The sequence below is a fragment of the Littorina saxatilis genome, linkage group LG7 (assembly GCF_037325665.1).
Source record: "Littorina saxatilis isolate snail1 linkage group LG7, US_GU_Lsax_2.0, whole genome shotgun sequence".
Taxonomy (NCBI): domain Eukaryota; kingdom Metazoa; phylum Mollusca; class Gastropoda; order Littorinimorpha; family Littorinidae; genus Littorina; species Littorina saxatilis.
Window position 1 is genome coordinate 9297412 of NC_090251.1, and position 17831 is coordinate 9315242.

The following is a 17831-nucleotide window of genomic DNA, read 5'->3' on the forward strand; positions in this document are numbered from 1 at the left end:
GTGTGTGTCAGTGTGTGTGTGTCAGTGTGTATGTGTGTGTGTGTGTCAGTGTGTGTGTCAGTGTGTGTGTCAGTGTGTGTGTGTGTGTGTCAGTGTGTGTGTGTTTGTTTGTGTGTGTGTCAGTGTGTATGTGTGTGTGTGTGTGTGTCAGTGTGTGTGTCAGTGTGTGTGTGTCAGTGTGTGAATAGAATAGAATAGAATAGAATAGAATAATGTTTATTGTCATGAACCAGTAAAGTTATTGACACAACAAACAACAAATAATAATAATGCATTATACAATGCTAAAACAATCCGTAACAAATTTGCCAAGACGAACTTGAACTTCGTCTTCTAAAAATAAGTTACTTGGATTTTTGTTAGCATATTTCATATTGATATGTGAAGCATCTTCTTTAAATTCATCCCTTAATTTAACATATTTATTGCATTTATCTAGAAAATGTATTTCATCTTCTATGACATTGCATTCAATACAAAGACGATTTTCTTTAGGGATATTCTGATGTCTTCCACTTTCAATTTTTAGACAATGTGTGCTAGTCCTTAATCTGCTTAACATCTTTCTGTGTTTATTATTCTTAATTTGTATTAAGTATGACTGCATTTCGTAAGATTTACTGATCATAGAATAAAACTTAAGTCTGGAATATGTATCTGATTTTTCTTTTGTCCAGTATCTTATATATTCCTCTTGTTGTTTTTTGTCAATGGCAAACTTTAATTTGTGTACATTTAATGTAGATGTGTGTGTGTGTGTGTGTGTGTGTGTGTGTGTGTGTGTGTGTGTGTGTGGGGCGAGGGTCGGAGGGGTGGGGTCGGTCGGGGTCGGTCGGGGTTGGTCGGGGTCATGCGCTTGTTTGTTAGTAGCTGATTTAGAGTTTGTTCTATTTCGAAGCTAGTTTAACTGACAGCTTCACTGCACAATATTTACCTGGAGGAAACATGCGCCTTGTATTTTGGGTTTTGGGGTGAGGTGTTTTTTTCGTGAGCTTGTTTGTCATAATTATGTGGATTGTTATGTCAGTCATCATCAGGAAAGATTTGCTTGGCATTCTTGCACAGAACAGTTTCTATCAAGTGGTGGGTCATGTCAGACGTCATATTGTCGTGATATATACATGTGTGTAGCCGTGTGACGATTTCATGTACTGTTGTCCCTCTCTTTTACTCCCTGTCTATTATCTGCCCCTGACCCAAGTTGTGTCTCCCGCTAGGACTATTGTGTTTTGTAGCTAATTGCAGGTGTGTAGGGAGGCTGGTTTCTTATTGGTTGATTGTTTGAACGGGTGCGCGCGTGAGTCAGAATAATAGCGTGGGCTAGAAGAGTACCCGGTGTGATTTCGAAGTGTGAAGACGTGTCAGTGTGCGTATCTTGGATTGTGATGTTTTAGTTGTAGTTGAACGATGTTTGTGTTTCTGTAATAATCAATGCAAGTATAGTAGTGTAGTATGGGCCATTATAACTGTATTTTGGCGGCGAAGGAGTGATTCGAGAGACTTTATGTGTGTGTTCAGTTTAACAAACGTTTTAGAGCTGGGTTTATATCAGCGAAGTGACTTTCGACCGGGATCGTAATTCAAGTTCCGACGAGTTGTGTGCGGTTGTATATTGAGGAAGGAACTACACTGCTTTCTGGTGTACGATAGATAAAAGTCACGTTATCGCAACCTCTGTCTTGGCGTCTCATTTATGCTTCCTGGCCTATTTCCCCCTTTCCACTCCACCCTATCACACATGTATTGGGTATGTCATTGCTAATGGCTCGTATGCATCATATTCATGTCGTGACGACATAGTTGCTCTCTCTCTCTCTCTCTCTCTCTCTCTCTCTCTCTCTCTCTCTCTCTCTCTCTCTCTCTCTCTCTCTCTCTCTCTCTGAGATAATACATTATTTTATATTCCAAATATAATTAAATTACGAATTCACGAAACATCATTCAAGGAATATTACATGCTGTTTCTTTTACAAAACTTATAAGAAATATTATCAAGCAGCTGGCAAAATATAACTGTACTCTCTGATTATAGTGAAATTATATTAGATTATATATATAATTCATGAAGGATTTTTTTTATTATTATCTTTTTTTACTTTTTTACTTTTTTTTATACAAACACATATTTCTTTGTTATATATAATTGTCAAGCATTGCTATAAAAACCCAATACATCTTAAAATGTCTTATTGGTTGCTTGACATGTTAATTATGGTAAATATGTCATTTGTACTATAGTTAAACTTATCCTACATACGTGAGAGAGACACCCGTGAGATAATAATCGTTCAAATCACACGTGTGTATATCATGTAAATGAGGTCATGTCAAGCAAGTCTGGCAGGGACCTGTTTTTCCACTGCTTTCGCTCGCAGTTCAATATTTAAAAAAAACAACTCGTGTAAATCTGGTACGACACAGCAAGCCATGTAGTATTCTCTATTTATCTTTTATTTCTTCTAATGGGCGATGCGAGGGCCGGATGAAAAAAAGCATGTATACATTGCTTATTCTGTCACCCTCGTAAAATAAATTTCAATTCAATTCAATTCAATTCTCTCTCTCTCTCTCTCCCCCCTCCTCCCTCTCTCTCTCTCCGTCTCTCCCCTATCTCTCTCTCCATCTATATCTTTCTCTCTCTCTCTCTCTCTCTCTCTCTCTCTCTCTCTCTCTCTCTCTCCCCTCTCTCTCTCTCTCTCTCTCTGAAGTTCTCGGCAGGATTGTGAGTTTCTACGCAAGAATATGAAAGCAGCCACTCGAGACTTTGCCAAGAGTGATGTCATTCATGTCCTTAATGACCTACGACACCGATACATGCACAACCTGGCGATGACCTAACGATTAATATTCTACTGCTGACATATCATGACGTAGTCTCCAAGAAAAACTTCGTTCTCGAAATTCTGTGTCAGTTCCTCGGGAAACAGGCACAATAAGTGACAGAATAATTTGCGTGACGCCATTCTATTCGCGGTATGACGTCTGTTTGGACTTTAATTGACTTTTGGTGTCAGAGATTCCGTTTCGAAAGATAGGGTGAAAACAAGATGTCTTGTTTTGTTTTGTTTGAAATCGTATATATGTCTTTAAGCACTGTCGAGATATGGAGTTAATGGCATATGAGCCATCAGCGGCAATGAAACCCAACATATTTCTGCCGTGAAATTTAAAAAAGGGAGAGAGAGAGAGAGAGAAAGAGAGAGACAGAGAGAGCGAGAGAGAGAGAAAGAGAGAGACAGACAGACAGAAAGAGAAACAGAGAGAGAAAGAGAGAGAGAAAGAGAGAGAGAGCGAGAGAAAGAGAGAGAGAGACAGACACACAGAGACAGATAAAGAGAGAGAGAGAGAGAAAGAGAGAGAGAGACAGACAGGCAGATAGACAGAGAGAGAGAGAGACAGACACACAGAGACAGATTAAGAGAGAGAGAGAGACTAGAGAGAGAGAGACAGACAGAGAGAGAGAGACAGAGACAGAGAGAGAGAGATACAGAGAGAGAGAGAGAGAGAGAGAGAGAGAGAGAGAGAGAGAGAGAGAGAGAGAGAGCACACGTAGCCTACACTGAAGCAAGCATAAACATAAGAAGAAAAAGAATCCACCACCTACCTTTTTCACTTGTAACGCCTGTCCATAGTCCTTCCCGCCTTGGAGACGGAACCCCCAAGGCTGCCCCGGGCTCCGGTTTAACTGGACCATCGAACCCGCCATTTCTCTTTGATCCTCCCGATCGGCAGGTAAATTCTCAGGTAGAAATCCCCCCTCACCAGCCCTGCTCCGGCGGCGCACAGAATCGCTGACGCCACAGAAAGGTAAGAGTGCTGGAACTAGAAGCCTGTTGCACAGCGGTCCAGGTATGGTGGGGAAATTTAGTGTGCTGGAAAAGATGCTCGCTGTTCGACGTTGTTCGTATTCCTTGCTCCTCTCCTGTCTGTGTCGGCCGCCTTGTCTCTGCTGTAGGTAAAAATAGAAGTAATGTGGTTATTGCTATGATAATTTTAGTATCAAAAATAGCAGATAATGGGCTTATTGTCAGGTGTAAAGTTGTGATAGAAGGGAGGTAGATTCAGTATCAGAAATAGAAGAATTTGACTTATTGCTATGTGTAAAGTTAACTTTTGATGGAGAGAAGATACTTTTGCTATCAAAAAAGAGAAGAAATGGGCTTATTACTATGTGTAAAGCTAAATTGTCATAGACAGGAGAAATAGAAGACATTGACGTATTGCTATGTGTAATTTTGTTAATGTCTGATGAAGCGGAGGTAAAGTTTAGCCGGATGTCATAAAGAAGAGTAATAGTTAGCGTTAGATGTGGCTGTGATATGTGGCTGTGTTATATGTGGCTGTGATATTCACAGTTATCAATCAAAATGCGGAGAAAGGAGAACTCATATCAGATGTAGACGTGCAACAGCCTTGGTATGCTCTCAGTTTTTGTCTTAAGGTGTTACGAGTGTGTTTGAGTTGCGGTTCTTGCTCATGTTTATACTCACTGAGTTACTTCCCTTGGATCTGGATCTAGATCTGGATCTGGATAACCCGCCTGGGTTGGTGGTTTGCGGGTGCGAATGCGTATACGCACGGTTCAGTGTGCTTTCGCGAAAGGGTGTGTCATATGCACGGCTAGAACTAAGATACTTCTTGATTTCAGTAAATAGTTTCATTACATGTCAACTAGTTCGTTTTTAAAAGATTTTTTAGAGATCGCCAAATGGTATTGTGTGAATAACATCATTCGATCGATTGTACGCACGGCGCCGTGCTTCTAGTAGCTCAGTCCATTCCTTCTTTCCGGTATGGAAACAGACGTGTTTCTGGCGAAAGAATCGGCGTTTTCAACTCGCCATACCTTCATATTCATTCGGACTAGAACAACGAAATATAAATTTCTTGTAAAAAAAAAATCCCGAGCCATGCGACTCTGGTAGTCATTTTCTTACGCGAAGCGGCCTTTGGTAGGTACGACAGTTTTAGTCACCCAAGTATATATCTAAAACGCACGTGGACGAGTTTTCAATGGCGTATTTGAAGTCTGTGAATGTTGTGATTACAAATCATTTCGGGGCACCCCTCAGTCTATACGTACAGACAAACAAATTGCATGGAACGAAATTTGAGAGGCTGGACTGTAAGTTGTTGTTTTGACTTCTACAAATCTCGCAGGTCTTTTATGCAAAACAGACTCAAAATTGCATTTTTCACGCAAGTGTAGATGACGAGACTATCGAAGGAATGGAATACACTTGCCTACATATATAATAGACAGATACTTATATCTATGACTTACCCTAGCCCATATGTTAGAATAAAGAACATACTTTGCTCTTTTGAATGATGTATGATTTGGCACTGTACACAGGATTTTAGACCTGCCCCCGAAGTGATTTTTCCATAAACCCGTCAAAAAGCTCACTCTGTTTTGGCCGTAAAAAGCGCCCAAATGAAGTCAATTTCTAACCTGTGTCGTGTGTTCGAAGGAGTACATCTCAGCGATGCCATTGCCTTGCAACCTCAAAGAAATATATTTTAATAACCCGCTAAATGAACGTTTTTTTAGTGTGAAATAAAAGCCGGAGATTTGCTTCGTTTCTTTGCTGCGACACAAAACCAAAACCAACTATAGATCTGCGGTGACATTATGAGTTCGTTTTCGACATTGCAGTGACGTTGCGTGGATCTTCGACGATTCCCGTTCGGTTTAATGTGGATAGAGCTTTGATTGAATGTAACTGCTTTGAAAAGTTACAACATGAGTCCTTGGGATCGATGTTTTTCGGTAAACTTCTTCGTATCCTTGACTTTACTTTTGACTTGAACAGATCCAGATCGGCTGGGGCTGTTAATCACCTACACAGATCTATATGAAGTTGACTCGACACGGCGAACCGCCGAATCCGTGCCCTCTCGTCGGTCCTACCCCCAAATCCCTTACCAGCCTCAGACCCCACCTCACCATTCTAACCTCACTGGCGCACTACAAGTATGTGTGATTATCCCTTCCTCATGTGTGTGTGTGTGTGTGTGTGTTGTTTGTTGTGTGAGTGCGTGCCGGCGGGCGGGCGTGTGTGTGCCCGTGTGTCTTTGTGTCTGTGCATGTCGTCTTGAGTGCGAGAAAGCGAAGTTTTGAGAAATAGTGACAGATAAATAGTTTAACTGAGAAAGGAATCTACTAAGTGAGAGTGGGTGTCCATTACGGCATTGCGAAGCTTTGTTTGTCTGTTTGTTTATGTGTTCGCCGTGTGTGTGTGTGTATGTGTGTCACAGTTAATATGTGTCCATTTGGTGCGTTTGGCTTCATAGTTCCTTCATACGAGTAACTTTGTTAACAGTTCATTATTCGGACACAGATTAACAAGTTATAGAATGTTCGTGTAGAACAGACACTTAGCCACAAAAAACACCTGGTTTTGAAATGAATTATTACCTCGATTCCGTACAAAGGAGCTTTCCCCAAACACCTTTTTAACAATATCCAATTGATCTATGAAGATATGGTGGTCCATGCGACCCCGAGGCAGAGGATGCCTGTTTGCGGACAGGGGGAAATTGAGAAGGGGGGGAGGACCGATACTATAAACCCCAACCTGTGTACACATTGCTAACAGGAACCTGTGCACAAAATGTGTAATGTATCTCACGACAGATTATTTTTTCGGGGAGGGGGGGGGGGGCGCATTCTTATGATTAGCCTAAGTCGCTTCGCGTCCTCAATTTAGACTTTTGAATTCAAAGTACACCCCTTTTACAAAGTAACTGATTCACCCATGTGTGTCGTGTGTATGTGCGTGTGTCTGTGTGCTTGTCTGTGTGTTTGTGTGATTGTAGTGCGATTCAGAGACACCTACTGGACAGATCTTCATGAAACTCTGTCTCCAGTTGGAAATGTCCTCCCTGTTGTGGATGGTAGGAGCCGGGTTTTGGACAAGGGGGACATTTCCAACTTGAGACGAAGTTTGAGGTAACATGATGCATTATAACTGAAATACACAATTAGTAGTGCCCCAATATGCAAGTGTGTTCGTATCATCAACTGATAAAAAGTGTGTCAAGTCAAGTCAAGTCAAGTTTTATTGTTCATTACCCAGGGGCATTATAAACAATATTCGCAAATTCAAAAATGCACAAAGTACCAAGTGAACAAAAAGAAAAATAGAAGATAAGAAAAGAAAAAAGAAAATAAATATTTGGAAAACAAAAATACACAAACATTGAACACAAAATATTATAGTACAGAAAATGCAAACACACACACACACATTGATTCCTGGCAATGGGGGACACAAAACGAAAATACGGTTAACAAATCCCAGCACTATGAAAAATTGCTACTAATTAATTTTATAAATTCCAAGAGTTTCGTCAACAATTTCTTATTTCTTGATACGAACAGTTTTTTGTATTTAAGTGAATTTGGTTTTTTCCAGTAGAATGGTGGAATAAGTTCTGCTCTTTTTTCATTGAAAAAGTCACAAACAAACAAATAATGATACTCATCTCCTATATCTTCTGATGTACATTTTCTGCAAATGCGATTCGCTCTAGGTATATTAAGGTATCTTTCTTTCTGTACTGGCAGGTTGTTATTTGTAGTTCTAAATTTCATGAGTGTAACGACTTTTTGGAACGACAAGGATTTAATGTAGTCTTTACACACAAAACTATCTTTAAACATTCTATAATTACAAAAAATGTCTTTTGTATCCATTTCTAAGAACCAATTGTGAATATACTGGTCATATAAACACCGCTTTACTTTTTCTTTAAACCAAGTAGATGTATATTGAGAAACAAATTCTTGTTGTATCCAAAACCCAGAAAGACCTATATATATCACTTAACGTTTTTTCTATGCATGACAGATAGTCAGAAGTAAACATCTTTTGCGAATATAGTCTATAGGTAAATCTGTAAGCAACACTTGAAAATTTATTTTTGTTAACTGGGTCAATTAGTTTATACCAATAACAGAGCATTCTACATTTCATATTGACATCTAAGGGATATTTTCCAAGTTCTCCAAAAACCATTGCATTAGGGGTGGATTTTCACTCAAAGTCCTCTCTCCACCTCCCTCTTCATCATCACCGCCATCGCGCACAGTCCTATCTCCACCTCCCTCATCGTCATCACAACACAGAGTCCTCTCTCCACCTCCCTCTTCATCATCACCACTCAAAATCCTCTCTCCACTTCCCTCTTCATCGTCACCACTCAAAATCCTCTCTCCACCTCCCTCTTCATCGTCACCACTCAAAATCCTCTCTCCACCTCCCTCTTTATCATCACCACGCACAGTCCTCTCCCCACCTCCCTCTTCATCATCACCACGCACAGTCCTGTCTCCACCTCCCTCTTCATCAACAGCGCGCACAGTCCTTCCTCCACCTCCCTCTTCATCATCACCATGCACAGTCCTACCTCCACCTCCCTCTTCATCATCACCATGCACAGTCCTACCTCCACCTCCCTCTTCATCATCACCACGCACAGTCCTGTCTCCACCTCCCTCTTCATCAACAGCGCTCTCAGTCCTTAGTCCGACTCTCACTTTCTCACCACCACCACTATTCGTTACACTGCCACCACCTCCCTCATCTCCACCATCACTCACGACAATGCCCCCTGGGCACCCCTAGCGGCGAGGGGAAGGACTCCCCCCACCCACAGGCAGTGGTTGCTCGATGAGGTGGGTTAAACCAAGGGCGGCATAATCCACCCCGGTCACACCCAACTTGAAGAGATCGTCGGGGGTTTCCACTGCAACTGGCCTTTGACGCTCACCCCCGGACTGGGACTTGAGGGAACAGTAGATCTTGCCTTCGAAGGTCCACGCCTTCTCCACCTTCTCCAGTCTCTTGACGTAGCCGAGGAGTCTTGCCCGTAGTGGCGTGACGTCATCGTTGATGAAGACTCTTTTGAAGTTATCTTTTGACTGCAGGCTCTTCTTCTTTGCCATCACTTCATTGCGTTTCCTCCTGGAGACAAATTTCACGAGGATTGGCCGAGGACCTTTATTCCCCTTGCCTACTCTGTGAACTGCAGCGATGTCGTCAGGCTTGACCTCCACACCCGCTTCTTTGAACACGTGTGTCACCTTCCTCTCCACCTCCTCCGCACTCTCACTGTCGGCAGGTTTCATGGTATTAGGCCATTTTGATAGTCTCAGATTTGCTTAGTCTTTTAAATCCATATCTGTGAGAATCTGCTGTATTTGTTGTATTAACATGCAAACTAGTTGTTGTTTAAATACTTTTTTGAAAATAAAAGTTGAAATTTTTTATAATGTGTTTATTTATGTGCGTGTGAATGGTGGCGATCGTCAAAATACGGACGGATGAATTTACTTTTGCCACAGCATCACTAAACAAAGAACTAAATTCCAACACACACATGCACAAGTATCAATGCTGTGGTGGTTGAGAGTGCCAGAACACATTGAAATGATTGTTTTTCAACAACAATCGATATCCATAACACAAATTCTAACTTATACTAGCTCCGCAAAAAAAATGTATGGGGATTCGGATCTGTCCGTCCGCATAGCGATATCAAGAGCATCGAAACTAATTGTGATTTCACAGGACAAAAACACAAGTTTACCTAATTTTGTATACTGTAAATACAAGTTTGTGCACCCTTGAAGTGAGTTATAATGTTGCCGAGGTCAATTTGCCCTTGATCGAGGCACGGTGACCCGAGTTTCAAAGTTGCGATCCTGTCCGTCTAAACAATGTAACGATCGCCACATTTTTCTTTTCATTCAAAACTAACCGTTTGGGGAGGAAGTGACCTCACGTTGTTTTACGTTGACGCTCGCGCTCGACAGAAAAAGACCGCAACAGTTTTTCAGTTAAAAAAATCGCAAAGTAATTACATTTTCTGAGGTTTTCTAGTGTCCGTCTAGTAACAATCGCCACTCTAGCGATCGCCACTGAGTGTTAAAGTCACATTTAACTCCATTTTCGACTGTTTTAAGAAACTATTTTGACGCTCAATCGTCACGTTTCAGTGTCGAAACACGTACTGTGCATTTGCAATCAGCCGGTGTGTCCAAACTGAAATGCGAGTGATGCCTCGATTTGTGGCGATCGCTCACGTGGTTGACGGACAGAAATACCTTCTTAGGGGGTAGGGGAACAGTTACTCCTCCATACAATAATGGTGTTTACAAATGATTGCAAACTTGTCTCTTTATAAACTGTTCAGACATGTCTTCTCTTCAATAATTTTCAGTTTTTCTCGGTTTGTTAATCAGGAGCACCCTGCAGTAAATGTTTCATCTGTGACAATGCTCGAAATGTTGACGTAATTCCAATGCCCATATCCTTCTCTTGTTACCTCATCTAGCCAAAACCATTGAAGATAGAAAGACATTTATTGAACAAACTAGATGCACAACACCAGTCTTAACACGTTTTGGTCTTACATGTATATGAAAATATTGATGGCCATGGAATGGTTTGAAAAAAAAGACGGTTTTTTCCTTCAAAACGGTCTAGGTCTGCCGGAAGTCGTATTTTTTCAAACCATTCATTTGAGAATCAATATTTTGATGTACATACAAGAACAAAACTTGTTAAGAATGATGTGGGGCATATTTTTTGTTCAATAAATGTCTTTCTATCTTCAACGGTTTTGGCTATATGAGCTATATGCATGCATAGGATGACCGTATTGCTTTTTTTGTGTTTTCAGGGTATGCCGCTTTGCGCCTGGTTTTTAGATATAAATAAGGACCAGGACTATAAAACAATTTACTGTTTTTAGTTGTAACAAACTCACTTTGTTGGAAAAACATGTCCTTTGAATTGTGTGCCAACATTTATTTTGTAGAATTTGAGTGTGTAAATAGTAAATTGCTGAACACAATACTGTGAAACCTGCCTGTCCGACTGTGACACACCGAACACACGAACACTCTCCCTTCTAGAATACTGCTGAAGTTTATCATTTTCGTAAGTGAGATGACGTACTGCAGCAAACAAGCGCGCTTCTCGCACCGATGGTGCCGTAGACACAGCTGCTGCCACTCTCTCCTCCACTTCCATCACTACCCCTTTCATGACCTCTCCCACTGCCACCGAAATGGCAGTTGCCAGAGCTGGAATGAGTTTCAAGTATAGGGTCGTCACTTTGACCCTCGGCTGGCTTGAAAATCGAGAGTGCGTCAGTAACGCGAGAAATAATATTCTCGTGCAACGAAGAAGCGTCAATAGACATGTTAGAAACTGCAGCTTGAGACTCTTGGTTATCTGAACAATCTTGATCACACAAATCAATCGCTTCACTCCTTGCCTTCTTAGGATCTTTCTTTCCAGAGAACGGTGAAAATAAAGCTCTTTTGGCTCTAGTGAACCCAGACTCCATATCCATAGCCAGACTGCATAACTGACCTTAGGCCTATCAGTCTTGTCAACAAGCACACCCTGTGTAACACAAGCAGCCTATCATACACAGATTTTGGTTACACGTCGCAGTGTTAGCTGTGTACGACCTCCCACAGTCCAATGCCGCGAATTGTTGTTACAGCCCCTGACTTTTTTATGTACGGAATCCGGTAGTCTTTTTGTTGTTGTTAAATAATTATATTGCCAAACGTTATGACATTTTGGGATAATTGAACGAGTTTCAATACACATTTGCTGAGCACCTGTGTGCTAAAAGGAAATGTCGTTTGTTTTTATCAAAACTCAAAACTAATTTTCAATGTTTATTCGTGCAAACCGTCACACAAACATGCGTGCCTCTATGAGTATGCGTGTGGCTGCTTTCGTAGTTCAGGCTAGATTACAAGTCAGCTGTGTTAGGGTGCAAGCCTTTTGATAATTTACCCCACACCAAATCCCCCCCCCACCCCCACACACCCCGATACCTGTCAAATTCCCTCAAAATGCAAGAACAATTCCGTTACCTTAGATCATCAACAGAAAATAATCCTCCGGATCCTAAAGATCAGGACGAAAACATAGCGAAACACTTTAGATATCAGATACCGACTTTATGTAATGCGCTTCAAAATCATATTTGAGAGAGAGAAAGAGAGAGAGAGAGAGAGAGAGAGAGAGAGAGAGAGAGAGAGAGAGAGAGAGAGAGAGAGAGAGAGAGAGGGAGAGAGAGAGAGAGAGAGTATGCATGTATTCCAACTGTAAATAGTCAGAAATATAGTTATTGACTGTGTACTTATTCTTATCGCTATGAGGGGTTGGTTTGCTTGTGTGTGTATGTGTGTGTGTGTTTGTGATTACTGGGGTGGGCGGGTGGTGGAGGGGGGGGTGGTATTGGATCTGGGGGAGGGAAGGGGGGGGGGGGGGGTTGGCAGGGGGCATCGGTGCACTAAAGGCACCAAGTGTTTGGGTGTATGTGTTTGTATTGCGATTCAGAGAAAACTACTATACAGATTTTTATGAAACTCTGCACACAGTACCCACACTTCTCCCTACCGCCTGACCTACTGGGCTCCCTCCCAAATGAATGTTTTTATCAATTTTTGTCAGTCAAGATATGGGGGTGGGGGTGGTGCGGGTATAATTGTGGAGTAAGCAATAAGAAAACACCTTATGGTTTTCTTAGGTATTGCAACGGTATATAGTGAAGTTAGCTGTGTTCAAATTTGTTTATGATCTGTCGAGCCAATTTTGTGTTACAACGTTTTTGAGTGATAATTGTATGTGTACGCTCTCGCCAATCCTGGATAATTTTCGGCATGCACATTGATAAGTACCGTATTATAATAAAGTGATCCTCTCCATTCTTTTATCTACACAAAGTAATGTTTTATTTATCTTTTCTAAAGATAAAAATGTCAGTTAGGATGACGTTACGAATTACAGTGTTTTCTGTAAGGTCATATGTGTCCACCCGGTACCCCCCAAAACTGACAAAACTCTTATAAAAAAAAAATGAATAAGAAAACAAAGTTTTTTGTCTGTCTGCAGTTGTGGACATATAGCTTAGAGAAACATGTGCTCAAAATGTGTAATGGATTTCACGTGCGACTTTTTGTTCTTTCTTGTGTTGAGGTGGGGGGGGGGGGGGGGTGGGCGTATGCCCCTTGATCAGTCTCGGGCGCTCTGCGACCTCGATTTACACTCTTGAATTCTAAAAACACCCCCTTACAAACTAACTGATCTACCCTGGTGTATATATATATATATGTGTGTGTGTGTGTGTGTGTGTGTGTGTGTGTGTGTGTGTGGTGTGCGATTCATAGAAATTTACTGGATAGATCTTCATGAAACTTTGCACACAAATGTTCCGACCCCCAACCCTTCACCCTGATTCAAACTCATGTATCACAAGTCCAGCGCTCTACCAACTGACCAACAGCACTCCCAAATTATTTCTTTTTTTATCATTTTTGTCAGTCAAGATATGGGGGTGGGGTTGGTACGGGAATAATTGTGAAGCAGACAATACGACAACAACTTATTTTGTTTACAGGTATTGTATCTGTATACAGTGAACTTAGCTGTGTTCAAGTTTAGTTATGTTCTGACGAGCGAATTTTTTTTAAATACGTTTTTACTACTAAAGGAGTGATATTTTTATGTGTACGCCCTCGAGAAACCTCGATCATTTTCTGAAAATGCACGTTGATAAGTACCGTTTTATGATAAAGTTATACTCTCCATTCATTTATCTACACAAACTAATGTTTCATTTATTATTTGTAGAGCTAAATATGTCAGTTGGGATCATGTTAAGAATCGCAGTGTTTTTCGCAAAATCGTACTTGACAACCCCCAGTAAAAAAATTCTAAAAAAAAGTTAATACGTCAACCTCTTTTTTTCTTTGCACAGATGTGTCCATATTGCTTAGAGGAACCTGTGCACAAAATGTGTAATGTTTCTTTCACGCGATTTGAACACACAAGTAACCCCTTAAGAATCGCAGTGTTTTTCGCAAAATCGTACTTGACAACCCCCGGTAAAAAAATTCAAAAAAAAAAATTAATACGTCGACCCCCTTTTTTCTTTGCACAGATGTGTCCATATTGCTTAGAGGAACCTGTGCACAAAATGTGTAATGTTTCTCACACGCGAATTTTTTTTAAATACGTTTTTACTACTAAAGGAGTGATAATTTTATGTGTACGCCCTCGATAAACCTCGATCATTTTCTGAAAATGCACGTTGATAAGTACCGATTTATGATAAAGTTATACTCTCCATTCATTTATATACACAAACTAATGTCTCATTTATTATTTGTGGAGCTAAATATGTCAGTTGGGATCATGTTAAAAATCGCAGTGTTTTTCGCAAAATCGTACTTGACAACCCCCAGTAAAAAAATTCTAAAAAAAAAGTTAATACGTCGACCCCCTTTTTTCTTTGCACAGATGTGTCCATATTGCTTAGAGGAACCTGTGCACAAAATGTGTAATGTTTCTGACGAGCGATTTGAACACACAAGTAACCCCTTAAATAAATTAATTTCGTACAAGCCACTGGTGACTTTTTAAGAAATTAATTCATAACAGATGTCAAATCACCACAACAAGGTTTTGATTTTTGGTATGTGGAGGAATGGCCTTGTCCAACGTAAACGCCTGGCCAAATCTGAGATGGTGAATTGTTTTCATGAGAAGGAGTGTGCCTGTACTAAGGGCCAACAACAACCTACACTAGAAGCGCTTTCCAAAAGGGTTTGTTTTGGTGGCAGCCTCCAAGGATAATACAACGTGTTTTCATCAGATGGGTTGTGCCGACAACAGTCACAGTTTACGTACATGCTGCTATTCTGGTTGGCTCACTGGAGCTTTACATTCCGTCATTACGGACTTTAAGTCACTCGTGGTTAACGATCACGTAACCGTACGCCACATCTGGCATTGCACAATATTACGCGGGCGAGGAGAGGCTCGCTGTCAAATAATCTCATTACATGTATCATCATCATCATCATCATCATCATCATCATCATCATCATCATCATCATCATCATCATCAGTCCCCTGACTGTGGGGGTGGGGGGGGGTATGAGGGCTGAGGAGGAAGAAACCCTTCTCCAGGCTGTTCTATCGGGGGCTGTCGCCACGAAGTCAGGGAAGCTCAGCTGCGTCCATTCCTTGACGTTGTCGGACCAACTCTTCCGTTGTCTTCCACGTCTGCGTAATGTTACATGTATGCAGACTGTTTACTCGCCAAGTTTTACGGCCTGTGGTTATGGTCTTGCGACTCAGTGGAAGGCCGGCAAGCTCTGACCTGGTTACGCAACTTACGCAACCCTTGATTACCACTGACTACGGTACTATCTTCCTAACGGAGTCCGGCTTAATGCCCCTATTAGCGCTTTCAGGTGAAAGAATTCTGCAATCGTTTAACAGTGAACCAAGAATCTTGTGTAATCCTACTGCAAGGTTAAATTAAAACTTGCGAATGTGATGGTATAAATGTCTCAATGCTGATATCTGCTACATGGAGAGTTTTTGTCGGCACCAGAAATGAGTCCAAACTCTACTTAAACTGTCTGTAAATTGATCTGTTTCTTTGGAATATATATATATCTATATATATATATATGTCTGTGCTTGTGCGTGTGCATATGGGTGTCTGATGGTGAGAGAGAGAGAGAGAGAGAGAGAGAGAGAGAGAGAGAGAGAGGGAGAGAGACAGACAGACAGACAGACAGAGACAGAGATACAGACAGATAGACAGACAGACAGAAACAGAGTGATAGAAAGAGCGCGCGTGTGTGTGTGACTGTTAGTGTTACCACTGTTAGCTGATTAATTGTCTACTAATATTATTTGTTTAATAGATGTCGTTGCTGGTTTTCTCGGCAATGACTCGCTAAACTTATGTTTCCTGTGGCCCCCAAACAGCCCTAATTGGTTCTACCTTGAAATCTACGAGCAAGAAACCCAGACACAGCCTAGCAGTGAATCTGTGGAACAGCAGTTTATCTCCGTGTTTCTCATCATTGCCCGGGCGAGGCAGTGAAACCGTTGCAGGTACAGGTGAACCCCCCCCCCCCCCCCCCCCAGCCCACCTGCCAATTTTTGCTCCATTTAACTTGTGCCAGAGAGTCGCTGCTGAAACTTGAAGAATTTTCTTCGGGACTAGGAAGGGAGAAACACAGGCACAGCATAAAAAACGATGGGCTTTTTGTGTGTTTTTGTTTTTATTTTTGTTTTATTTGTCAGTGCCTGTCAGTGATGACAATTGGTTCAACTAGAGATTTGAGACATCACAGTAGAACTGATGATGCTTGGAGAATATTCTTAGAGAGAAGTCAGACACACAGACACACAAACTGAAGTGGTTTTGGTCAGTGTCAACGCCAGTGATGACAATCAAGTTTAGAAAATAGAATATTGGGGCATCAACAGGGAGACTTTCCTCTGTGTTCATGGGCTGAAACTACCTCGTGCACTCGTGTGTTTGCAAGAGTGATGTATTATCCCCCCCCCCTCCCCCCTGCGATTTAGTCAGGCATACCGTCTGATTTCGACGGAACAATGAAGATAAAACTTGAATAAACTTCATCAAAATAAATCAAAAACACCAGACCCCGATGCACCCCACTGCGCCTCTAACATTTGCTAATGGACAGAGGTATATAATTTTTGTTATTGTTCTTTAGCGTTACATATCATGGTGTAAAAGTGAAACTATGCAATCAAACTCATTGTCTTTCTTGTATTTGTACAATCAGTATCGTAATCAAGATGTATAATTATATAAGCGCATACACTTTCATGCTAAATACATGTGTTTTCTAAAAAACAAAAACAAAAAAACAACAACAAAACATTTGCTTCTGCATCTAGCTACTCCTTTCACTATTTGATTACCATAATCTGCACCATCAACCACAAGATTTGAACGAGGATTACTGGACCTTGAAGCACTGCTGAAAACAATAAACGAAATTCACCTGATACATTGTTCTTGTTCTTGACGAATTTAGTTACTTAATCATTTTCATTTTCATTTTCTAAAACCATTGCTGAAAAGGACACTAGAATGCACGAATAATTTCAAGAACATGCGGTAGCTCGCTCACTCCTCCATAATTATATGAATCAGAACAAATATGTGTGACTGGAGTTTCCCCGGGAAAACGGTAAATTGCCAACAGGTGAAGTCTAAGCAGACTGTCTACCTCCACTCACCTTCCCTTTACCTGGCTCTTACCTGTTGAAATAAATTTTCATTCCTGAGGTCAAAAAGTTAACATGTCATGGGGAGTTATCATCAACAGAGAGAGTGTGCGTGTGCCGGCGTGTGTGTGTGGGAGAGAGAGATCAAATCAAATCAAATCAAATTTTATTTTTCGAGGGTTGTGGCATAAGCAATACAACGAGCTTTTTTTCAACCAGCCCTCGCCCAGAGAGGGGACTAATCTAATCACATATTTACACGGATATTAACGTAGAAAAAAAGGTAGAGAAAAACAACAACATATGAATATGTACACAGAGAGAGAGACTGTCTCTCTCTCTCTCTCTCTCTCTCTCTCTCTCTCTCTCTCTCTCTCTCTCTCTCTCTCTAGTCTCTCTCTCTCTCTCTCTCCTCCCCCCCTCTCTCTCTCTCTCTCTCTCTCCTCCCCCCCCCTCTCTCTCTCTCTCTATCTCTCTCTCTCACTCTCTCTCTTTCGCTCTCTTTCTCTCTCTCTCTCGCTCTCTCTCGCTCTCCGTCTCGCTCTCCGCTTTCTCTCTCTCTCCTCCCCCCTCTTCCTCCTCTCATTCATTTAGCTTTAGAATACCAGATCAATCCTTAGTCCGTTATGGCTGAACCCCCCCCCCCCCCCAGATAAATTGAAAACAGGTGGGAGGTCCGAGCTCTGACCTATGTACACTGGAGCGTACCTTGGAATATTCTCCCCT

At 41.4% G+C, this 17831-nt stretch overlaps 1 protein-coding gene across 1 annotated transcript in view; it reads right to left on the minus strand.

Moving 5' to 3' along the window:
* LOC138970615 (PDZ and LIM domain protein 1-like) overlaps positions 1-17831 on the minus strand; it is a 28931-nt gene that overhangs the window by 9944 nt on the left and 1156 nt on the right. Inside the window, exon 2 of the mRNA XM_070343079.1 lies at positions 3605-3949. Coding sequence (XP_070199180.1) covers positions 3605-3706 — 102 coding nt within the window. The 5' untranslated portion in view covers positions 3707-3949. The remainder of the gene's footprint in view (positions 1-3604; positions 3950-17831) is intronic.